General features: G+C 39.0%; 1 protein-coding gene across 1 annotated transcript in view; it reads left to right on the forward strand.

Moving 5' to 3' along the window:
* The window catches only part of STK24 (serine/threonine kinase 24), a 52,244-nt gene that overhangs the window by 7,720 nt on the left and 17,881 nt on the right, over positions 1-26,643 (forward strand). Inside the window, exons 2-3 of the mRNA XM_032182339.1 lie at positions 4,013-4,243; positions 26,033-26,089. Of these exons, the coding sequence (XP_032038230.1) occupies positions 4,013-4,243; positions 26,033-26,089 (288 nt within the window). The remainder of the gene's footprint in view (positions 1-4,012; positions 4,244-26,032; positions 26,090-26,643) is intronic.

The following is a 26,643-nucleotide window of genomic DNA, read 5'->3' on the forward strand; positions in this document are numbered from 1 at the left end:
TCCCACCAACTACAGGAAATGATCTTGTGTATTGTATCAGCTATTCATATATATGATATGTGTGTATATACCATGGAAAGCAAAAAGTTAGCAGCTTCTGAGAAAGGTAAAATGCTGTGTAGCAAAATTCAAGGCCTCTCTTTCCTGTAAGTAGTTGTTCCTGATACTGTGAAACCATTTAAGCATACAATTTTGTTTTGTTGTGGATTTTTTCCCTTTATTTCTATTTTTATTTTAATAAAAAATAACACTGGTCCAGTGGTCCAGTGTTTTGGCTTCGATGGTCTTTAGGAATAGATGTCTAAGAAAAAAAGTGTAAGAACGGAGTAACTTTCAGTACTTCCATGGCATACTTCCACAATTTTACTGCTCAAAGATTTCCAGAGCCAGAAGTGATTATCTGGATGGATTTCTTTATGTTCATTTTTATTTTATTCCATTAGTTTCTCCAGTCCTTAACGATTTTGTAGGCTTTGCTGACTGCAACACTCCATTACAGTGCGTATCCAGGTTTCTCTGCACACGTGTGAGCAAGGTTCAAACCACGTTATATTTATCTCCCAGCGTGGAAGCAGACAGCAGTAATCACCAGCAGTCACAAACCAGTTGACCATGGAGTATTTCATATTCACCAGAAATCTCTAAACCTGGTTAGGTAATGGTATTTTGGGCTTGATAGAGAGAGAGGATTGGACTGATTAATTGGAAATTTGGTAAAATTAAAAGCATAGGAAAGAGGTGTTGAAAGGCAATTGTCTGCTATAAAAGCAGGCATTGAGAAAGCAGAGATCTGCAATCAGTTATCCAAGTAATTGGAGAACTCGAACATGGGGATGGCTTGGAATTATTTCAGGTTAAAGATAAAAGTATATAATAATAATAATAACTGAATGAATAAGCTTTCATAAAAGGAGATGAGAAATAAGAACTGGGATGCGATGTGGAAAAGGACTCCTGTTAAAGCTATGGCTTGGGTCAGAATGGTTATGAATAAAGTTAGATGTGTATACTTGATCTAACTAACTTGAATTTCAGTAACATTTTCTGCTGAGCTACAGGGGTGGTAGAATGAGAGATACAGAAAACCAGCTGCATTGTAAGATGCATGTAGTGCTGGCTTTGAGGGGAGAACTGGATAGGTGATGGGGATGATGCTGCTGATTACCAAGGTTGATCTTGACTGTTGGTGATGGAGATGTGGCCTTGGCAATGAAGAAACAAAAAAAAGGGGGGAAAAATTAGGCTAGTACTGAAGATCTGTGTGACCTTCAGGATTTGAATTGCTGAACAAACCAGCATGAAGTGCAAGGTGTCAGAAGTGTGAATTACTACAAAGACCCTCTGCAAGAGGCTGGGTGCTTGTGAGTTGGAAATGCAGGGAGCCGGGGAGAGGCGAGTTTGAGCCAGGAGGCCAGGCTGAACAAATCTGATCTCAGAGTATTTTGGGACTCTCTTTATTCAGTAGGAGTGGGCGATGCTGATTAGTGAGCAGAGTGCCCGGAAGAGTTCACCTTAAGTGCAAGATATTTTTCTGGCTAATTAAGGTCAGAAGTAATGAATCTGACGTGGAGCAAGTACAGAGAGGTTACTGTAATTACGGTGAGAACGACGGCGCTGCTTGTGATGAGAAATGAAGGGCTTTCTTCTGCGTGGTTAAACAAGCCAGAGGCTGAGAAGGGGTGGTTGTGGTCGGTGTGAGAAGTGTGAGAAGCCATGCGAACAGAAACCAAACCACCACTAACCATGCTTGTAATATTAGTAGGAAAATGCCATAAGCTCAGCGAAAGCCTGCGAAGAGTCAGCAGGAGAGTAGTGACAAAACCTATGGAAAGCATTTTTCTCTATATTTAGTCGCATAGAGAGAATATTTATAAAGCCATTTGAATATTTTGGCTCTGTTGGAAGTCTCTGCAGAAACAAAACAAAAGTTGTCGAGAATCCTTTCCAGATGTTATCTCGGAAAAATGAATGGGAATTGGCCGCTTGTGTAATTGCAAATTCAAGCAGCTCATTATGTATCTGGAGGCCTGATCTGGCCATTTCTGAAATAGAGCAGATCATTAAGGAGAGCCCGACTGGTAGTTTTCCATAAACGCAGGCTGCCAGCAGCTTAAGGCTCTCGCTTCAAACACCTAGTCTCCTGGGAAGAAAATTTGGACCTTCTCACACGGCAAGAGAGCTTCTTTTTGAACAGCTCCTACCTCCTGGGGCTCCGAACAAAGTTCAGGAATGGTAACTTTTAAAACTAAAAAACACGTTTACAAAAGCTCTGATTTTTGGAAGGTATGTACATACTCTTTCCTATTTATATATACTTATTTATATACGTTCCTTCCTATATATATATTTATTACTACATATATATAGTAATAAATGTTTTCACAAGGAGCTTGGAGAAGGATCTTACTGTAATACAATACTGTTTACATGGTATTAATACCAGATATTGTCAAACCATTCATTTTCCAAGATGGCCATAAGATTTTGATCATAAAAAGCTCAGACAGGACCAGTTCTTCCCAACTCCTCACAACTTCCAAACGCACTGCCTGAAGAAATGAGTGGCTTTATCTCTGAACTCAGACACAACTATCTGGTCCTCAAAACACCTAATTGAGCTGTGAAACTTGCGTGGCTCATAGCTTCAGGCAAACTAAAACGTCTTCTGGGTGATCTGCCTCTTGGGGCTGCAAGGTTTCATGATGTAACCTTTGAGATAGGAGAGCAGAAATAGAAGTATAGGTGGGAGATGCTTGATAAGCTCAACTTAATTGTTGAAGAGAAAGTGTTGGCTCAGCACTTGTCTGTAGGCATTTAGAGATTTATGCTAAGTTACCCGTTTATGCTTTTGCAGAGTTTGTCTAAGTAGTATGAATTGTTCAGCTTAATGCTTCTTTAGACATGACTGTGTTTGTCTAGTAAGAGCCTTTTCCTATACCAATAATACATTTCCACTTTGGTTAACACAAACCTCATCCTTTTAAGAACAACAGCAAGCCTTTTCAGGTGGCTCTTTCTTAAGTGGAAGAGTCTAAGTAATGCCACTCGATTTTCCTGCACATCGTGACTGTTCCCTTCAGGTATGATTTATCCAGTGTATTTGTAACCTGAGTATTTTTAGTAGCTGTAGGGACTCCTTGCTGGTAGATGAAGAAGGCACATGGTGGAACTCAGCATCGGTGCAGTAGAAGTGCGAAGCTGGAGAGCAGCTGTAGCTAACCATACTTGATGGTGGAGAAAAACCAGCAGTGGCAGAACGGTTCACACAGGTCTTGAGTTCTTTTTTGGGGTGACGTGCTTAGGTAGGTGCTGGTAGTCCTCACACAACTCGCTTCGAGGTAGAATGTGTGTTAGGAGTGAATGAGTTTATTCAGCTGAGAGAAGAATAAAGTAAATCCTGCTCCAGGAAAAACTTGGGGTCAAGAATAAGGAGGAATTATGGCAGTTTGTGCAGGTGATCCTTAGCAGGAGAAAGTTGAAGAGAATTGCTTGCCACAACAACCAAGGAAATAGTCGGTGCATCGAAGAGTGGGAACAGAATCCTTACAGGATGAAACGTGTGAAAATCTCAGAGGAATAGGTCCCTGCATCCTGGGAAGGAAGCAGTTTAAAGAGGAAGGGACAGCAGCAAGGATTACTTTCATTGGTAATGATATTTGACCGACCTTAGTTTTAATAGAAACCAAATCTTTGGAAGGCTCTTTCGTTCTCAGTGTAGCTTATTGCCCAAGAAAAAGAAATTGAGATGATACCATTTTCTCATGCCAGATGGGGTAAATCCCTGTCACAGGGACTGTGATAAATTTGTACTTTATATACAGGGAAGCATAAATATTGCAATATGTGCATATAAAGGGTGTAGAAAGAACACATTAATTATGGAGATGGAAAAAAAGAGTACCTGGATAAATTGGAACATGTAGAATTTTTAAAGTGCTTGCCGCCTTTAAAAACATCACATTTCATTTTAGTGTTACAAATGCTTAGTAACTTTTCTCTTATTTTTTAACAGACTCTGAAGGCAGATCCGGAAGAACTGTTTACAAAACTGGAGAAAATTGGTAAGGGCTCTTTTGGTGAAGTTTTCAAAGGAATTGACAATCGGACTCAGAAAGTGGTTGCTATAAAAATTATTGATCTAGAAGAAGCAGAAGACGAAATAGAAGACATCCAACAAGAGATCACAGTGCTGAGTCAATGTGACAGTCCATATGTAACTAAATATTACGGATCCTATTTAAAGGTAAGATGCTCACAGTTGATGGTGGTTTGATTTTACCAGTAATTCTTTTCCAAGTTCTCCAATTGTGCCTATTTTCAAGGGCAAGGTTTCAAGCAGACCTTAGCTGAAGAAAAATCTATTTTTGTTCTTTCAATTTTAAAGAAAGAATGTGTTACTATATTTTTGGACAGAATTTAATGGGAAAAAAAGCATGTCTTGCCACTTCTGTACAAAAAGAATTCATTTAAATGACATCAATTTGCTGAGCTCTTTCTAAGTAATATGTGTAGATTTTCCTAATATTAGGAAAATGCAACTCCTTAAACATTGGTTACGTTCAGAAAACTATTACCCGAGTCTGTATTTAAATAGTCAAAACATGGAAAACAATGCAGGGTCAGCTGTTCTGCAAAACTTGAGTTTTTTTTTTTATCAAGGTCTGCTGAGTAGCAAAGTATAGGTTGCTTTTCTAAGGAGGCTGAACCAGCCTTGATTTGAATGCTCTATAAGTCAAAAAAAAAAAAAAAAAAAAAAAGTTAATCTACTAACTCATTAGCAAACAGCCCATTAGCCATAACTTAAGCTAATAGAAGGGTTTTCCATTAACTGCTTTTTGGATCTGCTTCCCTTCCATCCTCCCTGAGATTTTTCTGAGAACTTTAGATTTCAGGTTTTCAGGGTTCAATTTTGAGTGTGCCAAATAGGTGATTTGTTTTTCCTTTTTTTTTTTTTATTTCTTTCTGGTGGGGGGTGTTTTTAATTGGCTGGATAGAATGGTTTGTTACCTCTAGCAGGTAGGGAAAATACCTGGAAGCTTTTGGTGCTACTTTATTTCTGTGGTCAGACTTTGTGTCTCCCATCTGGGCGGCTCTTTATTTTTTTAACAGCTGACAAGCTGGTTAAGAGACTGTGCTTTGAAAGGGTTTGAAATTGAGTAGGCAGAAAATACTTCTAAATCAAATTTCAGTCTGCTTTTGTGGAAACATTCTACTTCATCAGCAAAGATGTGAAGGTTCTGGAAGTGGGACCCCATTTTATCTCTGGATTTCTGAGATTACCAGTTGGTTTGCAAGGACAAAGGACTGTTTATCTGAATCCAGGAGATGCCTAACTGAAGGGGCAGACAGTTTGTCCTTTCATCCTTGTGCTCTGAACCTGTTTGCTTGGACAGTTTATCACGGAAGGCATTGTAAATGGTTTCAGGCCCGATAACCTGTCACCAGTACTGTACTTCAGTTATGTATAATTCAGGTCTCGGAGGCATCATGTTGTGGTTTAACCCTGGTAGGCAGCTTAGCACCACGCAGCTGCTTGCTCCCTTCCCACCAGTGATGTGGGGAGGAGAATCAGAAAGGTAAGGGTGTGAGAACTTGTGTATTAAGATAAAGAGAGTTGAACAGCTAAGGCAAGCAAAACCAAACAAGGAATTCGTTCACTACCTATCGACAGGCAGGTGCTCAGCCACTTCCAGGAAAGCTCATCATGCATAATGGTTCCATGAAAAGACTCCAAACCTCCCCCCTTCCTCCTCCTTTACCCCAAATTTATTGCTAAGTGTGATGCCACACGGTATGGGACATCCCTCTGGGCAGCCTGGGCCAGCTGTCCTGGCTGTGTCCCCTCCCAGCTCCTGGTGCACCCCCAGCCTCCTCGCTGGCAGGGCAGTGTGAGAAGCAGAAGAGTCCTTGGCTCTGTGCAAGCACTGCTCTGCCACAACTAAAACATCACTGTGTTATCACCACTGTTTTCATCATAACACCGTACAAGCTACTAGGGAAAAAAAAAAAATCTATCCTAACAAAACCAGAACACATCAGGAGGCACGATTGACTATAGTAAATTAAATGTATTTTTCATCATAGCTTTCATTACTTTTTTGAAACTTATCAGTCCAGGTTTAGTAGTGAAGCGTGTCTTGTAAGAAAGGCAGAGATTGGATTGATTTATTTATTTCCATCTGGACTGTATTCCTGCTTCAAATCTTTTCCTTCTACAGGAGAAACATCAAGATCTTTTAGAATGCAAGACAAATGGTTTGAAGTTTGATGAGAATGCTACTTAGTAGTTTTCACAAAGCACAGTGGCAGTGTGGTAAAGAGAATCCAGTGTCCAGTTTTGAACTGAGCGAATGTCAAAATTTTGTGAAGACAGAAAAAGCAATAGTGTCCTTTCTGTTTTCAGTGCAGTAGTCTGAATTTTCCAACTTGATGTGTAGTTCCCCAAGATGCTGCGCTAACACTGGCTGTATGAGATTCAGTTACTTCTGAAAGAAAGCATAGCTCTTTCTAAATGTCCTGCTGGTAATCCGTATTCACTACTTCAGTTCATTGTGAATTTATATTGTTTTGCAAGACACTTTGTGCTACAGAACTTTTGGTCTTCAAAATAAAAAAAAACACCTTTATTTCTGCTGTCAAAAATTAACATGTGGTGTTCTGGTGATGCTGATGTGATGAAATCTTGTGAAGGAAACGTTATGCAGTTGCATTAGCTGTTTGAAGTAAGAGTCAGATCTATTATTGGGTAGCAATGATGTGTCATCACTAATATAGATGTGCTTAAGAAGGAACATATTAATGTTTAAGTGAATTGGTTAATAGTCTTGGCTGGGAATCCAGGTTTATTTGCTTCAGATCTTCGTTGCCTGTGCAAGCTGAGATTGCCATATTTAGCGAAAGGTCTGACCATCATTTAATTCTGTCAATATCCATGAGATTTTAGCACTAATTACAAGAAAGAGATCAGGTTTTTCCTCACAGAATGATATTCCTTGAAGTGATCAAGCAGGAAAACGTAAGATCTTAGGGCATGTTGCCTGCCACTGCAGCAAGTATTATTCTTTAAAGCCTGTGCTGGGTGATGAGAACTGGGCCTGTGTCTGGTGGATGGATCATGGGCAGAAAGAGGAGCTTTTTTGTAGAGAAGTGTTAAATTGATTTTCTGTGAATTACATTTGACAGGCAAATAATGATTCCAATAACAATTATGCTCTATCTTTCTCTCTCTCTCTCCCTCTCATTTTCTTTATTCTTCATGCTCCAGATCAGCCTTTGTTTCCTTGGGTTTCTTACACATCCTTTTGTGAGCTGAAGAGGTGTCTTTTATTATGTAATAACTTCTTTTTTTCCCCCTCAAGTATTCCCATGTCAATTGTTAAGTAGGAATAAGTAGCTTTTATGAGAACTTTCTGGTATTTATATTGTTATAACCAGTTTGAAGGCACCAGAAAAGAAGTATTTCTGTCCCATCTGGGACTTTGCAGACCCGATGATGAATATTTCATGTCCCTTTGTAGGGAAAGCTTGTGGAGCTGCAGAAGACCAGTTATGACATCTTCTTAAAATCTGTCAAACATTTTAAAGGTATTCTTTATTTTCATTAAGGGTGGTTAACGTGATGGTAATACCATGAAAACTTACATTTCTGAAGGATCTCCAGGTAGCTGGAATGTTTAGGTAGTTTTTCTTTCATTTATAAACATCTGAATCATATTTCTTTGAGAAATCCTTCTTCTACTGCTCTTCATTCTCTGTTATTCAATGCCTGCTTCAGTTCAGCTACGTGATTATACAAGCTAGTGTGTTAAGGGAGCTGTTGCTTGAAATTTTAGAAGGCTTGTATAATATTGCTGTGCGTGCCTGAGGCCTCTTACTGGTGTCGTGATGTTCGTGAGAATAGCTCGTCAAGCTTTTGGTGTCTCCAGAACAACACAGATGTGGAAGTACAACTAAAAATGGGTGGTATCTCTAATGAGTTAATGACAGTTGCTGCGTCCTAGAAATACTTGTTTCTAAAAGTGGTTTTTAGCTATGCTTTTCAGAGCAGTATGATGTACCTTGCGAAATTTTCTTACCTTATTTTTAAATTATATATATTTTGAGTTCATCTTTTCAGGAACATACTTACTTTATAGCATTTTTTTTATATCCAGAGAATAAGCCATATCTATATGTGTGAAGTATTAACTTTAACATGGAAAGTAAGACCTAAAAAACAGCTTTCTGCTTGCATGGAGCAAGTCTTCTTTCTCTCTAGGTTTTTTGGTTGGAGGTTTGTGTGTAATTGCTGAGTTTGTTTAAACAAAGCTATAAGCAGTAACGAAGTGGGTTGTGAATATAAATTAATTTGAGGAACGGCTCCTTGTCAGAAACCCCGAAGTCTTTATATAAAACAGAAATGCAAGTACGAAGGGCACACTTCAAAATATGGTAGGCTCATGTTCCCACTCTATTAGCACAAAGGGTTTTTGTCTGTTACAGGAGGTCATAAATAACTAGATGGTTGTTCTTGGAGCATATCACAGCAACATGGTTTATATGGGTGCATATATCTAAAGGGACTGACTCCGTATCTGCCACGGTGCGTTAAAAAACCTGTACCAGTGCTCCTTTATGAAGTAGGCCTAATGAAGTGGGCAATGACTCCATTCTCTCTGCTGTGGGGGCCATATCTGTTCTTTAATCTCTTCCAAATGAAAGGTTCATCTGCTCTGCCTGTGATCTGATTAAATGCTCCATGCAGAGGAATATAGCTCGTTTTAGATTCTTACAAAGCTGATTTATGAAACCTGGCTGGGTCTGTCGCCTTCTTTAGATTTTAGGTAACAGCATCCACTGCTTCCTTTTTAATGGAGTAAGGATTCTCTGCATTTCTTGTCAATCTTCTTGTTTTTAAATTATCTAAAGTTATTTTCCATCTCTTCTGAGTTTTGCTGTACTATATCCTTTTAACAGTGTTGCTGTGCCATTTATTCCAAAACTTCTTTCTCTGTAGGAGCCAGTCAGCTCTGCTTTCTGCATCTCCCTCTGCTTCACCAGCTTTTCAAGAGCTTAGATTTGTTTCTAAAGTTGTTCCTCTTGTCCTGTTCAGTCCAAGCTGTTTGGAATCTGTTTTAATTCCAAGATGGAGATGCCTTTCTGAATTTTTTTCTTCAGCTGTGTTAGTAACATTAATCATTGTTTTATTGTAACTTCATAATATTTTCGTATTTATTTTTTCTTGGATTACTACTTAGAAATGTATTAGTTTCTGTTATTTTGTCCTTATATGATTGAAGAATAGTTTTGGATAATCTTGGCCCTTTTTTTTTTTTTTTTTTGCATATATGTGTGTTACTCAAAGCCAAGCTTAATATATGGATAAAAACTGAGATGTACATGTTCATGTATGTATACGTACATGTATAATGTGTGTGTATATATATATGTAGTCTTTAAGTCCCTGTCATAGACTTCTCTACAGATGAATGTAATGATAGAGCAAATGATCACTAAGTAGTTTCAGCATTCAATATAAACAGATACTAGTGACAGAAAACCAATATTTACCCAGTTCTATAATGTATTTAGAAAGAAATAAATCTCTAAGGTCATGTTTTTTCATCTTTCAGATGTATTTTTCTGGCACCCTTTGTAGCTTTGGAGATGCCCTCTTTTGAACTGCTTAAACTGGATCCAGTGAGACCCAGACTTCTGGTTTATTTCCTGCTTCTTTTTACCTGGAAGGCTTTGCATTCTGTAAAACTATTTAAGAATGATTAAAAAAGAAATCTATAAAAAGAACTGACAGTGGTAAGAGTCTTAAAGGCTAGCTGCTGATCATTTTTCTTTTACTTTATACCTGCACCAGTAGTTACTTCTATGTCTTGTTATACTGCAATTACAGCTCTAAGTCAAACTGTCATTCATACATACGGCAAGAAAACAGAAAATAGCTGCTGGTTAACTTTTATGAATGACACCGTATAGCCTTGAAAATGTGCCACTTCTATGAAGTTTGGTTAACTGGGCTCTGTAGAACAATACGCTCAGGTAAATGAAGTCTAGGAGTATATATTTTTTGAAAAGCAGTGATTCTGAAAGTAAGGTATAGTTTATTTTAGACAGACAGATGAACGTGAGGTCCGTAAGTAACGCTGTAGCTAAGCCAAAATAAATCACATATTGGCTAGGGCCTTGGTGGAGATGGCATCAGTGATTCCTGAAATAACAGTGTCCAGTTCACTGCGGGGCTGGAATGCATTCAATGGAGAGCTTCAGGAACAGTTTGAGGTCTGGAAAGCCCATATTCCAGGGACAGGCTGAAGTTCAGCCTTGATTTTTATCCAAGAGAAGGTTGGGAAATGGCTTATCTGGACATATGGAAACTTATGCTTGTTGAAGTGCTGATGGGTCAGTGCTTTCTAACCTGTTGTACCAAAATAGGACAGGATGCCGTGGGTGAATGGCCAAGCTAAGCGAATTACATCTAGAAATGACGTGTACTTTTTTAAAGGGAAGATAAAAGCTTGCATACCTCAGTAAACTCAAGGGTGTTAGAGTGCATATGTTGAATATTCTTGCCACGGCTATTTACGTAACGTAATGTTGAATGCAAGTGTTTATATGTGACTTTAACATGTTTTATGTCAGCATCCTTTTGCTTTACAGCTTTAACTAGCTTGCTTTAACATTTATGAGGATTTTTGAACTGATGTGACCCTAAGTGAGAGTGTTAGGAACAAAATGAGGCACGACTCCACGTCAGGCAGTTCCTGTACAGGTATTCTTGCTTTCCTTCCAAAGCCCCTCATAAACCCCCTGGTTCTGTCCTGGCAGAGGAGTTGGACAGGTGTCTGTCCTCTCTTGCCCACTGTAAATGAGAAAATGCCATCTGCCTGGACAGCCCTGATGGAGGCAAGAAGGGAGTTTCTGGAACAGTTCTGCTAGGCTTTCAGGTCTGGGTGGAGTACCTATTTAAAGAAGATGTTGAAAGCTTCCATTAACACAGCCCATAACAGCCATAAATAAGACAAAAGCAAGAGTCTATGAAAGAACCTGTACATTCTGTTTCTAGCATGGGTGGTTTTATGCCGAGGCCCTGTTCACACTGAAAATAGTTTGCTCCTTTCAAATTTCAGAGATGATTACCTTGCAAGTCTGAACCTTAGTTGCCTATAGTCTTTACTACTTGAGTGTTTGCCTGTAGCCTTTTCTTGTGCTCTTTAAAGAGAAAGGAGTTCCTCATTTGCATTGTCTTTATTCAAAGATATTATTTCTATTTGTGACTCAATTTTTTTGTTCCACTACTTTCAGTGGTCTAAGAGATTCTTATTTCTGGAATCTAATGTAGATATTATTTTTTTCTGAATCTGTGAAAAAATCTATCTAATACATAGTGACTTCAAGAATTTTTCCTGTTTATCAGTGTAATCGTTTCTGAACTGCTACACTTTTTTTGGTAAATAATTCTTACTGTACTGGCCTATTGAGATTGGGAGGCATCACTAGTATATCTGAAGGCAAACTGAGAATTTGTAATAACCGTATTTCATGCTGTCCAACAGCTAGGTACTTAACCATGTTGTTTTAAATCAAATTTTAGAAAGCTCAATGTAAAATACTGTCTCTTGGAAGTCGTATGTGTCATGCTTGTTGTGATAACCCTTGAAAGCTCCATAATTTCACGTTTTGATACCTGTTTTTAGGCTGATCTCACAGCTGGTTGCTGCTGAAATAAGCAGCAACAGCATCTCATTCCCATCCTGCTTCCAGGTTTCACCCCTTCCAAAATCACCTCTTACGGATTAGCCAGACAGGTGGTGTGTGTTCAAGGCAAAAAAAGGTGGAGGGGGTGAGCCCAGAAATTGGGAGGCTAAGGGAGAGAGGGATCACTTTTTTTGGTAACAAGCTTTGTTGCTTGTTGAAGCTGTAACAGGAAGCCTCATATTTAGCTTGGCCATACAGATCAGGATGACTTAGCAAGGGTTTTTTAACAGCGTATAACATTGCTTGACATATGTCCTTTTGTGGTGTGTGGTAACTGCTGGCCTGTGAGATATCTGAAAAGGGAATGTCAGTATGGCATCTAGGTGCAAGCTTTGTTCGTCTGCTGCTGCAAGGGGAAATCCAGCTCTGCCTTGTGACTCGCCGCTTCCTCGCCCTAGCACCAGCACCTTTTTGCACTTTGAGTGAAGAGGTTCAGCTCAGTGAGTAGGCAAAACTAATTTTTATTTTATTTTTTTTAAAGTAGGGGGTAGTGGAGGAGATGGTGCACTGTTTTATGGACACACACTGCCACTTCGTTATGTATGAAACCTTTTTAATCAGCCAGCAGTAATGCTGGTGTGTGTATTGCCCAAAGAGGTCTCCTGGAGGATGACCACCAATCTATATTGATCTTATGTTCTTGGATGCCTCTAGGATGTTTGCCATGTTGATTATAAACTTCTCTCCACCATAATCTTGTCTCATAATAGTTATTATGTTTGTCATATCTTCAGTGTTAACACTAGGCAGTTTTTATTGCTCAGTAAATTTTCTTTTCCTTCAATATCTTTGGGCATTTGTACAGTTCTTCAGGCCAAATGAAGCTTAGGTCTTCATGTGGTTTGAATGGAGGTGGTTGTGTAAAAGGAAAAATGTCACGTTCTTCCCATGTGTAAAGGAATAACATCATGGCACCTTACGGAACAAGTCAATAAACATACCAAAATGCTTGAATGTATAGCTTTCAGAAACTGTTATTTGAAAAGTAGCTTAGAAACTCAGAAATAGTGAACTTCTAAAGGAAAGTCCCACAGTGAATAAATAGGTTTGTGCTGTGTTAGTTCTGATGAAAAGAACTGTGATGTTTTAGGAACCAGTGTTTTCAACTAAGCTCTTAAGGTTTGTTTCTCTATTTTTTTCCCCGCTTTTTTCACCATACTAAGACATTCTTAAGCTACCACGTAACAACAGTTGGGGGGAAAAAAGGTCATTTGGAGATTCTGAGGCTTTTTCCTGCTCTGCTTTCTTTAACAGCTCCTTGAAACAGCAATTTGTACGAAGGAAATGCAAACATGGGGAGGAAGGCAAAATGGAAATGAGGGGTGTGAATAGAGGGTGGTTTTAACAGTAATTAGATGCCAAAGGAAGTGTTGTTTGAGAGGGAAAGTGGAAATTACGTGTTTTACAGGGATTGGAGGAATGAGCTTGGCAGAAGCCTGGGTTGAAGATCCCAGCCAATTTTAGGGCTGATAAATACAGCTTCATCAGTAGCTAAGGGTTTAGAAAAAGGATTGGCCTATGAATATTCTGTAAAAGGAGCAGTGGGGTTCAGTGATAATGTGAATGCATCAGTGAAAAGGAAAAGAGAAATAAAGACTTAGAGGCTGCAGAGCAGGGATGCAAAAGATCCGGGGAGTTGTACACATAAGTGGTAGAAAGGATTAAACTGATGGGTGGATTGATATTTCTACAAAGGAGAAGAAAACTTGAGTTGGACCTTTCCTTTGGAATTTAATTTGACGTAGTGGTAAGCAGGAACAGATGGAAGCATTAGAAAAATTGTTTTCTGGACAATGGAGGTGAAGGGGTTCCTGTGTGCCTTATTTTTTCTCTTGCAAGTTTGTTTCTGGTCCAGAGCAGGTGGTAATTGGTAAGAGCTGAGTGTAACTGATAGCAGCTATTGCAGTGAAATAGGTCTAAGGTACTTATGTGCTAATAAGGTGGCATTTTGGTGGATTTTTTTTATCTAATTCCTTCTTATTCATTGGATGCAAAGAAGTTGACTTGATAGTTTTGCTTTTGTTAATAATGCAGTTTGCCTGGAGGAATAAATTCTGCAAGCTAACGTTGACATACTTTTGCTTTCAATTTCTTATTTTGGGACTTTGTCAAGTATTAATAATCATTTGGTGGTCTTCTCTGTAAAATTCAGCTCCGTATAGATTATGATTTGATTATGGATCACTCACTCATTGATCTTTGGGAAAAGATCTGCCACAGATTGGAGTTATTTCTTTCCCACTAAGTATGGACTGGGTAGGCATGGTTATGAAGTAGTTTTTTGCCTGGTGGACAGGGAGGAAGGGAATGTCTATTGTCAGCCATGCTAGGGGATAAAAAAGCTTAACTGTTAAAAGTGTGATGGGTGTAAGCAACATGTTTTTTCACCTACCACCTCCACTTTTGAAGAGGTAAGAGGGAAACTGGCTACAGATGAGTGCAAAATGGAAGAGTATGGACTTCTGTACACTTAGTGTTCATAGAACCACAGAATGGTCTGGGTTGGAAGGGACCTTAAAGATGACCCAGTTCCACCTCCCTGCCATGGGCAGGGACACCTCCCCCCAGCCCTGGCTGCCCACAGCCCCATCCAGCCTGGCCTTGAGCACCTCCAGGGATGGGGCACCCACAGCTTCTCTGGGCAGCCTGTGCCAGGGCCTCACCGCCCTCTGAGTGAAGAACTTCTTTCAGGTATCTAACCTAAATGTACCTTCTTTTAGTTTAAAACCATTTCTCCTTGTTGTATCACTACCTTTCTGTGTAAAAAGTCACCCTCTGTCTTTTTTATAAGCCCCCATTAAGTCTGTGGTGACATCTCCCCAGAGCCTGCACTACTCCAGGCTGAACATCCCCAGCTCCCTCAGCCTGTCTCCACAGGAGAGGTGCTCCATCCCTCTGAGCACCTTCGTGGCCCTCCCCTGGCCCCGCTCTGACAGCCCCACGCCCTCCTTGTGCTGTGCCCCCAGGCCTGGACGCAGCCCTCCAGGTGTGGCCTCCCCAGGGCAGAGCAGAGCAGAGCAGAGCAGAGGGGCACAATCCCCTCCCTCCCTGCTGGCCACCCCTCTGGTCGGCCTGCTGGGCTGCAGGCACACACTGCTGCTGGTGGCGAGCTGTTTGGCCACCAGCACCCCCACGTCCTTCCCTGCAGGGCTGCTCCCAGTGAGTTCCTCTCCCAGGCTGTGCAGTGTTCTGTAGAAGTGGTTGCCCACTGCTTTAGAAAGTGAAATGTGAGCAGTTCTCTACTTGTGTAAGTTTTTCGTGCTTATTAGCTAGGAACCGGTTTTGCAGCCGCCACAAGAATTATGCGTCTGTTTGCTTTTACTACAGCGCAGTTTGGGTTTGGTGTGAGCTAAGGTTGCCCATCAGCTTGGGGCTTTGGGGAATCATGTGCTTAGTATGACAAGCCCAGGCTTGTGACAGCTGGGCTGTAAGGATGCTGCTCTGTGACGGAAGGGCATGTCCCCAGGAAACACGCCAAGGAGCCTGAGAATATGGACACTGTTAGGGATGACTCAGGCGAAGGGAAACACGGAGCTCGTGGCTCTAGTATGTTGGGATGCTAATACAAGTCTGCTAAATCTAAATATTGTGCAAAAGGGATCTTTTATCAGTGCGACAGAACTTTCATTGTTTTTTTCTTTTTTTTCCTCTAGCGAGTGGCTCTGCAAGCTCTGTTAGACTAGCGCACAGCAAAAAGAATGCATTTCGGGATCAGTTGTATACTGCCATGGTATCTGCAAGAGGTCATGGTTGAAGAGGGACTGCTGCGTTAGGTTGTAGGATGCATTGACTAGTCCTCGTGTCTAGAAATGACAATTCTCTTTTCCTTGGGATCTGAACAAGGCAGGAATTCCAGTGTGTTGGAAAATGATTCCAAAAGCAAATAGCATTTTTTTTATACAATTATACATACATAATACTGTCCCCTGAGGGTGCTGTTCTGCTTAGTCTGAAAAATCACATTGCCTGTGTTTTTCGTGGAGTACACAGTGTCCAACAATTCTTCTTTCTCCTTAGTCTCTGTTCTGCGTTGGCTACCTGGCAGATGCGTTTATTTATTTTTTCCTTTGTGGTTGAACGTTAGATGGCTGACAAACCTTGATTAAAGGACATAAATGCGCCACATGCAAAACCACAATGATTTCTTTGATTGCAGGGACCTTTTGGCCAGCTTGCATAAGGACTTGTGTTTAGAAGAGAACCTTTGGGCTCATCTGTATCTCCCTCCCCTCAAAGGGATGGCAGCCCGAGGACAGCTAGCATTCATCCTGACGCCAAGAGACTTCAAAGGAGGTAAGCGCCTCAGAAATGCTCCCCAGACAAAATACGCTCATCAGCCCTGCACCCCAGCGTGGTAATAATCTTCAGTACAGCATTACCATCTCCTAAAGGTTTTTGTTCATGACTCCTTCATGAAAATCTTTTTGAGAACTCCCTGAGGCCTCATCAGCTGGTTGCAGAGCCCCATTAAGATTTGTGAAGATACGCATCTCTGTCAGTAACCCTTGTCCATTTGTGCCCTCAGTGTAAGGCAAAAAGATACTTCCTGGGTTTGTACTCGGATGTATGCTCCCCTCCATCCCTTGTTTTGTCTTCCATACTTTGGATGAGATTCAAAACTTGAGCTTTTCTCAATGCACGATCCTTAAAGATAAAGTTGGGGGGAGGAGGGGAGAAGAAAACCACATGCTTGCTCCACATAATTTTAAAATACTTTTTTTTTTTTTTAATGGATCTCCAAATAATTAATTTTATACCCAGATATTTCCACCTAATTCTTCATGTGTTTAGACTTCTAGAGAGCTTTACCTGAGGAAAGTTCCACAGAAACAAAATGCTGCATTTCATTCTCCTGTGAAATAGATCTTTTGGATTTTTTTTTTCCTGTCAGAGATGCCACCTAAACATAGCACAGCTGTCTTTCTTTATATCTTTTATATCTGTATACACTTCTAAATGCCTGTAGAATTATTATGTAGTAGGGAGATGAATTGGAAATGAACAGTTGTTTATCTTGAAATCAGAACTGTAAACACAGTAATCCCATGTTAGCTGTTAGCTTTTTTATTTATTTTTTATAAAAGCAAACTTTTCAGGGGTGACTTCTGCTCCCCACCCCATTAGATCATCCATAGGGAAGCTGAGCTATAGGTCTTGCTTTTCTTGTTCTTATTCCAGTAAACATTATCTGAAACCCACTAACCCTCTAGCAATGTGGCTGGAAACATGAGGAGGAATTTTCTTGCCAATTTTTTTTTTTTCTTATGAGAATATTTGTGAGTAGAGTAGACTGTTGGTAAAAGTGAATTATGTATTTGCTGAGCAGATTTTGTCTAGGGGTGTGGATTTGGAGAGTGTAGTTGACAGTCAGACCTTTTAAGAGGTATCTGTTCCTAATGTCCTATATGACTGCAGGTACCCTGTGCAACAATTTTTGTCTTGTTTTTTTGTTTTATCATTTGGGAATATTTTTTTAGCTGATAGCCTGACTTCTTTAAGCCTAGGGAAGAGCTTTCTGACTATGTAGAGGACTTCTAATATTTCCCACCTAGTTGGCTTTCTTACTGGGCTGTCCTGTATAAATACAAGGGTTTGTAGGTTGTACCTTAAATATGTTAAGGTCATCCTATAAAATAAGAACCCATCTAATTCTTTTCCAGAGATATATAAGTGTAGATTTACCTATGGATTTTATGAACAACTTGCAGCTGCTCCAGGCTTAAAATGTTTATATGTCCTGGTAAAATTGATAGATTAAACTAGCTCATTTTCTGTTTATGTTCAACAATTGTTTGCTGGTTTTTCTTTCTTTTTTTTTTTTTTTTTTTCCAAATGCTGAGATTTTCTGTTGCAATAATCAGCATTCATAGTTTCACTACAAAATTCATTTGTAATCTTCTACATTTCAAATGTAAATATAGTGGTCAACTGTAGGATTTTTTTTTCTTAGTATGTAGTCTTTCCACAATGTGTTATTTCTATGCCCCTTCTGGTATTCAAAGAGGCAAAATATTCAAGTGTATATATATATATTTAAATCAAATTCAGTGAACGAAACTTTCACAACTGCTTTGTTTTTCCTTTTCTTTCTTTTTTTTTTTTTTTCTTTCCCTTCTGGGAGTTATTCTAGCACTTTTTTTTTCTCAGCAAGTTACTACTGAAAGTGCAGAAAAGAGCAGTACCACACTGAAGCTAGTGTAAATCTTATCAAGTTCATTTTGTTCCTGTAAGACAAGCTAAACAGAATCACAAATATTTATTTTATTAAGGGGTTACCCTCTTCTGGGAGTGGATGAGAAGGAAACAAAGACATTTTTTTATTTTCTTAATTTGAGTAACTTTCTAGAATCAGTGGAAGATTTTTTATTTTTATTTTTTTAGGGTTAAGAATTGCTACACTGCTTTCTAGCTTGTTGGTGGATATTGATTATAATAAATATCGATTTTAATAAATCGAGAGACCTAGCTATATGTGGGAGGTGTTATGTTATTTGGAGACTCTGAAATTCATGAAATACTTAAATGCCTTTCAAAGGCAAATCTAGTTATTCCTTTGTCAATTTTTTTACTGGAGAAAACTGATGTTCAGAGCAATTATTTTTTTTTTCTTCTCTCTTTGGAGCCTGTCAATTGGTAATAGTCATTCGTGTAAGAAGAAAAATAAACTTGATCTGTGGTCTTCAGTAGTATACCAGATTATCTACTTCAGCATGACTAGATTTTTGCTTCTGCTTTCTTGCTGAATAAATATCTTGATCTGTACTTTATGACATCTGCCTTTGCTCTTCTTACACTTCAAAACCCCAAAGCGGGGGGGTACCAATTTTAAGGATGGCAGTTCACTGCGCCTGTTTGGTGTTTCACTTGGTGTTCAGTTTCTTCACCTTTCTGAGAACACTGGACAGTCCTTGAAGACACTATTCTAAGGCATGGACCATTTGTTGTGACAGGATGGGGAGGAGAAAAAGGGAGGGAGAGGACAGTTTATGCAGAGAGTATCTTTGTGTGACTTTATATGGAGTATCTGGTATAGAGTATCTGTCTGTGACTTTAGCCTTGTTCTCTCGTGAAATAGTGTCTTTTGTTCTTCAGAGCCAACCATTTTTTTTTCCATGTCATGTGATTTTCAGGTTCTTCAGGTATCAGCATCTTTATGTAATATAGATGGTGTTTTTTTTCTTTTTTTTTAATGGAATCTGATGTCGTAAACAAATAACATCCCTCTTGATAAAATGATATATCAATCTATACAAGCTTATATTGTGGTAGGTGGAAATAGATGGAGGAACATTAGCAGATGAATAATTTGTCAAGGGAAATTCTAGTGAAGGATTAATGAATGGTGAAACTCAATAAACTTGTTAGGAGGCTCTGGAATGATAGGGGAATTCCTTGTTCCTTGTAATAAGGCTGGAGAGCTTTTTGCTTATCAGATACGCGAGAAAAACAGCACTACTTACTGAGATTGTGCTTAAGAACAAACTATAGCGTGTTAGAAAGGTGATGTGAATAGGCGATGAAAGATTTTTATCTGGTTTTGTCCCCTCTGAAGATAGTTCCAAACGCTTGTAAAAACATTATAGCCCTTCTTGATAGCTGTTGTACAGCTGCAGGAGCTAGATACGGTGTGGTAGAATCGATTTGCCCATCGATTTGCCCAATCGATTTGCAGGGGGGAGAGCTTGATTATTTGTTACTTAAGCTTAACAGAATTGTGTGGCCGAGATGTTCACCTTTTGGGGAAGCTGCAGTGTAAATAACTTGTAATCAGTGAATTCTATCCTTTGTCACATCCCTTTCATCTGTCAAAGAAGTTATTAAATGACACTGAGCGATCTTAACTGGCATGTGGAAGTGCTGTGTGAAGTTTAACAGTGCGTTCCTTACCTTCTCTGTCCAAGGATCGTGTTCTGGAAAGAATGGCATGCAAGCAAATGGTGCACTTCGCATTGTTAACATATGGTAACACTGGATCTAGTTCTGGTTAGGTTTAAATTGAACCAATAATATATCAAGGTAATATTTATTACTAGCCTAGATATGACAGGAATTGAGGCCCTGAGGTGGAGTATTTGTTGCCAAAAACATGCATTTGCTGAATATTGTTGATACCTTTATGTGTGTGCTGATAAAGAACTCACTTTCTGACAATTGATACTTGTTCTAGCACTCATCTGTGGATCTAGAAAGTGAAGAGTCAGCTAACAACTGGAAAGGTTGCAAATCCTGATGAGTTTCAAGGACCAGTGGTGGTATTTCATGTTATAGGTGCCTTCTCTCTAACAGTTTAGAATCATTATTGTATATATATTCCTTTTTTTCTAGAAGTTGTAAGCTCTTGGGGAAAGGCATGTAAAATATTTTGGAGGTCTTGATACTTCTTGATAGATGTTTTCAGATTTGAGAAGATGGCAACGTTTATTGTTGCTTGTGAAATGGTTTTAGCTTGTCTAAGAGAAGCAAGTGCCACAATTAGGTAAATACCATTTCCTGTTGGTGTCTCAAAGCATCATTCATAGCATCCTATTTTTTTTTTTCTGATTGATCGCTACCTTATCTCTGAATATAAACTCACAGATGTCCATTTGAGTTAACAAGGTAATGAGGACTTGAATGCCAGGTTCTGCCTATTCTTCATCCTGTGTAACAAGGCAGGGACTGCTGCTGTGACCTGATGTTCGAAGGGGATGGTGAATGAATAAAAAGATGCCTGAAGTTAAACTTGATGATTGTGAGCAAATAGGATGCATTTGTTTGGTTAATCATCTCTTCCTCTTTTCACGAAGGGTGTTGGAGTGTCAGGTGTTTTCAGTTTCACCTTAGACAGGTGGTTTTTGTACTTCTGTTTGGTTGCACAGCTTGTTTTGGGGCTGGACCTTTGCTGGGGGGCAGTGAGAGAGCATCTTTGGCATTGTGATTGTGCCACCTGGTGGTATAGTTTAGCATTGGTTTCAGATGCATGGTTAAAAACACATGTGAAGTATCTGTAAAATCCTTCTTCCTTTCCAAAACAAAGTATCATACATCACGTTGTGTGATTTGTAACTAGTTTGTATTTTCCAGATTAACTGAGGTTCTGATCAGGGTGTTTGGATACCCTCTGTCTTTGGGTTAGTAGAAAAACCTACAGTATCAAACGATAGTAAAGCTTTTAGTGTATAGATGAACTTAATCTAGCTCATATTTTGATTAGCAGATCTGTTGTGTTATTTCAGTCAAATATGTAACTTCTAGTTTATGATTCCTTCTGCCTTGTAATGATTGACATGTTAAAATGTTTGCAAATACAGATTCTGAGTGGGATTTGCCAATCATTTGTCTCTGAACCAAACCAAGCCTTCAGTAAAAGGATTTCACGTTTGTTTATTAAGTACCTTTTATTCTGCTGCTAATTATGCACCATGAATTTAAGGTGGGAAATATTCTTACAATAGGTGGGAGGATTTTGTTTCACTTAAAAACAGGCGGGCTCACGGTTGTGCAACTGTTTTCAAAGTGCATTAATTGACTTCCTCGTTCTAAGACTTGTGGCTAAATTCTGAAGCACTGCACAGGTCAGCTGGTGCTTCAAGTTCTTCTGGTCCTTCTTGTTCATGACACTGTATTATCTTATTCTCTGCAACCCCTCTGTCTCTCAGGAAAGGTGATTTAGATAACATCTAAATCCCCCCAGCCCCCTGCTCCTGCGTGGGCTCCTCTCCACGGGCTGCAGCTCTGGCCCGGGGCCTGCTCCTGCGGGGGCTCTCCATGGGCCGCAGCCTCCTCCAGGCCACATCCACCTGCTCCACCGGGGGCTCCTCCACCCATGGGGGGGCTGCAGCGTGGAGATCTGCTCCATGGGGGACCCATGGGCTGCAGGGGGACAGCCTGCTCCACCAGGGGCCTCTCCACAGCCTGCAGGGGAACTGCTGCTGCCTGCCTGCAGCACCTCCTGCCCTCCTGCTGCACTCACCTGGGGGCTGCAGGGCTGCTTCTCACTCCTCGCTCTCCCGGCTGCTGTTGTGCAGGAGTTCTTTCCCTTCCTTAAAACTGCTTTCCCAGAGGCACAACAAACGTCACCGGCTCAGCTCTGCCCGGCGTTGGGTCCCTTTTGGAGCCACCTGGAGCTGGCTCTGACCTGCCATGGGGCAGCTGCTGGGCTCTGCTCACAGAGGCCACCCCTGCAGCCCCACTCTACCAAAACCTTGCCACATAAACCCAGTACATAGGTGAATCTCTCCTGTTTAATATCATACCGCAAAGAAACACGTGTGTACATTCTTCCTGCTAAATACATAAACAAATACACAAACAAGTCTCTGAGGCTAGTCTTCTCCATGTTTGTTGAAATGTTTTGTTAGCTTCATAATGACTTGTAAAGAAACATTTTAATCTTGATTACTTATTTCTGTATATTTCTTCTACACTCTGATTTCTGTTGTGCTTTGGAGACTGTAGGGGATATTTTTTTGTTGGATAGCTGGGGGGAGTGGGTGGCCTTTGATTTTGCATATTAAGAGAAGTTCTTTACTTGCTGCAACTGCACTTATCTTACAACTGTTTTCATGGTATATAAGTGAATAAATGGTGAATACTTCATCAGAAATAAAGCTGCTATTGTAAGGCTTTTGTGTGGTTTTAGAGTTAAAATCAGAAGTCCAACTGTAAGAAGAGCATCCTAGTTTGGAAAGGGTTCAGAGAAGCTCTGCATTTGTGAGAGAGCTTTTAGATTCCAAAGCTGTTCCTTTGCCCAATTTCACAGCACCAGAGAAAAAACCTCTTGTTCCTACGTTGAAAAAGGAAATGTACCGTGTGCCTTCAATTAATGCGCTCATCTAGAGAAATACTAATCCTAAATTTGGCTTGATGACTCACCATGGCTCCACTGTGCTTGGAAGAAAAATAAATGCTATGTTGGGACTGATGCTTAAGAAGACAATTGGTCTTGCTTTGGATCTTAAAATTGAACACTTAATGGTCCTAGTCTGAGTATGTAAGTGTAGCTTCTTTTTGCAAATGCGAGTGATTTTGTGTAAATACGTAATTATTAATCTAGGCTATGGAAGATTTAATGATTTTGGTGCTTCCTTTGAAAGGAAAAATGCGGGATAAGTGCTGAACAAAGAAAGAAGTACAGGCAAGAAAAATAATTTCAACATCCTTAAAAAGGAAAGTGACAGTAAGTTAGGGATTGTGAAGCATGCCAGAGATGCTTGTAAAGGAAGGGCAAGAGGAGGGAGGTTTGTTACTCTGGTGATGCCAAAGTGAGTTGACAGTGGTGCCCTACTTGCGTTTTGCTGTTGTTGCGTGGCATAAAATAAGTGTATACAGGTTACTGGCTCTAAAAGTAAAATATGTATCAAGCAATTCATTAAATTGCTTTACCAAAAGCACTTTTTTTTTCCTTTTTTTTCTTAAGCAGTGTGCAGATTTTAACTAAGAAAGCCAAAGACTTCCAGTAGGGATTAGTTGAAGGTGATAGTACGATTCACTACAACAGTAGTTACCTCTGTGCAGGTATTTTGCATGAATGTTGAAAACTTTAAATAAATACAGGCCTCGAAGTTGAGCAGCATTTCTGTGGCAAGGGGAAGGATGAACTGTGGACCTTGAAGATTGCTTTTAAACTCAGGCTACAAATATAAAGGTGTCATAACTGTAATAGATAGCTGCTGCTTAGCTTCACACTAGGATATCTATTGATAGTTACGTGTCCTAACAGCATTTCCACACTTTACTGAATTTTAGATTTGTTTTAAAACCTTCGTATTCCTCAGTTTACTGGATTCATGGTTACTACATTGTAAATTCAGACATATGACCCTAAGCAGTTGATGATGAAAGCTTTAGGAGAAAAGGGTGAGCAAACTAGGGAAAAAAGTGAAAAGATAAGTGAGGATTTAAAAAAAAAAAAAAGTCTGACTTCTGTAATTTATTATTGTGTAATTTTATATTGCACAGTTGTGTATCTACACAATTGAAATTATATTCTTTAATTATTATTTTTAGTTATTTTATGCCACTTCTGGATTTCTAATTTGCAACTTATTTTAAATAACTATTTTCAAAGTTTTCTTTCAATTCTGAGGCTGGAAAATTCAATATCTAGTTCTGTGAGAATTTCTCTTTGGGGAAATAGTTACATCTTAATTAAAATTATTTCTCTAAATCCACATGGTAATTGAGATAGTAGAAAAAGGAAGACGCATCTCTTTTTTTTTTTTTTTTAAATTTCATTTTGGTTTTTTTTGAGAGTGGATCAAGGGGTTCATTTGCCCTGCCTTTTTCTTTTCCATCCAGGCAGTTGCATTGGAATAACAGGTAGAGAGTGATACAGCTGACATGTTTGTGCTTGAATTATTATTTGTAGACACATAAAATTGGAATACTCAGGACATTTCATGCTGCTTTAAAAAACAGATTTTCAGATGGAAGCAGGTGAGGTTTTTTATATGTAGGAATATATAAAATATATGTGATAATTTTGATTGGGCTGAGGAATTTTTCTGAATGTGAAGGAACTTAGAGTAAGGCACCTCTCAGAAGCATGCTTGTTCTGGAACTGTTAGAACCCAGAACATTTAAGGCAAAATCTGAGAAACTCTTAACAGCAAAGTATGTATTTCAGAATTGTTAAGGGACCCTTTCAAGATAGGGAGTGATTCTTGGAATGTCTGTTGTGTCTGCAAAAAATAAGCATTATCCAAATGCTATATCTAAATAAGATAAATTGTATTTTAAATATTTTTTTTTCCTAAAAAAAAATGTTTTGGTTCTTTTAAAGTTTTTTAACAAGATTGAATGTTTGTCAAATACCATTGACTCCTGAAGAACAAGTATCTAAATTTAATGGGATCTCTGTGTTTAAAAATAGTGGGTGATGAAGGAACTAATCCAAGATCGATCTTAACAATGGTACAGTTTGTGAATCTGGAGATAGGTGGGGAGGGCTGTGTGTTGTTACCTACAGGAGGTGCATTACTGTAGGGTGGATGGATTTGATGCTTCTCTTAGTGTACCTGAGAATAAGATACTGCAAACAGCAGAGAGAAGTGACTGGGTCCAGTCTCTTTTACAGTGTATGGCATATTTTTTATTAAACACTCCTGTAATATGTATCAAACTTTTCCTTGAGAATATAGTAGCTCAATTTTTTTCTTCAGCTTTTATTTTACTATTTAAAGCTAACAAATTGCAGTAGTTATCTTGAATAATTCTCATCTTACTAGTTTGCTTCATCTTTCTTGAACATCGTTGTCCAAAATTCTACACCCTATATTAGATACATGAACAATAGCGGAGACAATTTACCTGTATTCTTCCTTAGGTCAGAAACAAATAAGTTTTGGGTTACCTTTCAAGAAGCTGAAACAATGCAGTGATGTGAAGAATAAATTAAATGAAATTCAACCTAGACAGGAGTCAAGTTATGCAAGAAAATATTTGCAGTATCTGTATGAACAAAGATAATCAATAAAATCAAGACATTTTATACTAATGAAAGGAAATCTACTATATATGATGTATTTGGTATTTTGAATGTCTGTAATCAGAATTTTCAAATGTATGAGTTTATACTCCTCCACTTTCCTGTCTCTTTCATGTCTCAGCAAATACTTTTCAGAATATACTCATGAGGGTGATAAGAACAAGTAGGTGGGTGGCTCCTGCATGTTAAGTGAACTCAGAGCTTCAGAGCAATTGTCCAGTCTTGGTTCTAGTCTTTTTTGTTTCCCAGTTCTGAAGCTTTGACCATTGAATTAAGCACTGAAGATGCTCTTCATATTTTCAGCATAAAGGCAAGAGTTGTCCTGCTACACGACTGTTTGGCAGGAATCGAAGAGAAAATTCTTCTTGCCTGGTTACAATCCGTATTATAGTATCATAAGTATCAGGGCACAAAGGAGGTACCATAAAATGAACTTGAGTTTGATGTTTAAGAGTATGCATCAGTTATTTAGAAGCAATCAGCTTCTAATGTCTGCCCTCTTACCTATTGGTAAATGTGAAATAGCTTTTCTCCTGTTGATGTAGATGAACAGATTTTTTTTTTCTTTTTTTTGAGCACAGATAGTTGTGTAAATAGCTTGTGGCAGACTAAATGAATTCCACATCAGATGGGACTAAAAGTAATATCACATTGTAAAGAATAATCCAAAGGTGTTTTGGAGGAACAGCTAAACATTTATAGTCATTTAAAACAGTAGATTCTTCAGCAAAAAGAATGGAATGATTCCCATTATAACTTAATGATAACTGATTGTTTTAAAACTTAATGTGTTTTCTGTTGTTTTTTGTTTTGCAGGATACAAAGTTATGGATAATAATGGAATATCTGGGTGGAGGCTCTGCACTTGATCTAGTAAGTAAACTTTATATGATTTTTGTTACCTTACCTCACATACTTAATTGTCCTCTGCTATAATTCTGGAAACAGTAGTGGTATCATTTGTCTGTGATACTCTTTTTTGTAATAATAGCAGAAAATTATGGTCTTACAAGTGAAATTATTACTTTCTAAGTTGGAAGGTAGCATAACCAGATGCCTTAAACAAAACATTTTGTTTTAATTTGGATATTCCAGTAAAGGAGAAAAAAATGCTTCTCAATGCCAGGAAAATATTATTTTCCATGAGGCATGACTGATTATTTATAGAGATGGTAGGGAGCTAAGCAACCTAATATTGGAAGCAGGATATAAACATTTTTGAATGCTGATCTTCAGTCAACCAGAGAACACTAAAGGCTGAAAACGGTATTTTCTGTTTCGTAATTCTCCTAACACAATTCTCCCTGGTTGTGTTAAGAAAGAAGAGAGAAAAAAAGTACAGCCTTATAAATTGCAAACTTAGTGAACCGTATCCATTTCATTTCTCTTCCATCAAAGAGTGCTGCAAGGAGATCTGCTTGACAAAG

This window comes from Aythya fuligula, chromosome 1 (assembly GCF_009819795.1).
Source record: "Aythya fuligula isolate bAytFul2 chromosome 1, bAytFul2.pri, whole genome shotgun sequence".
NCBI classification, from domain to species: Eukaryota; Metazoa; Chordata; class Aves; order Anseriformes; family Anatidae; genus Aythya; species Aythya fuligula.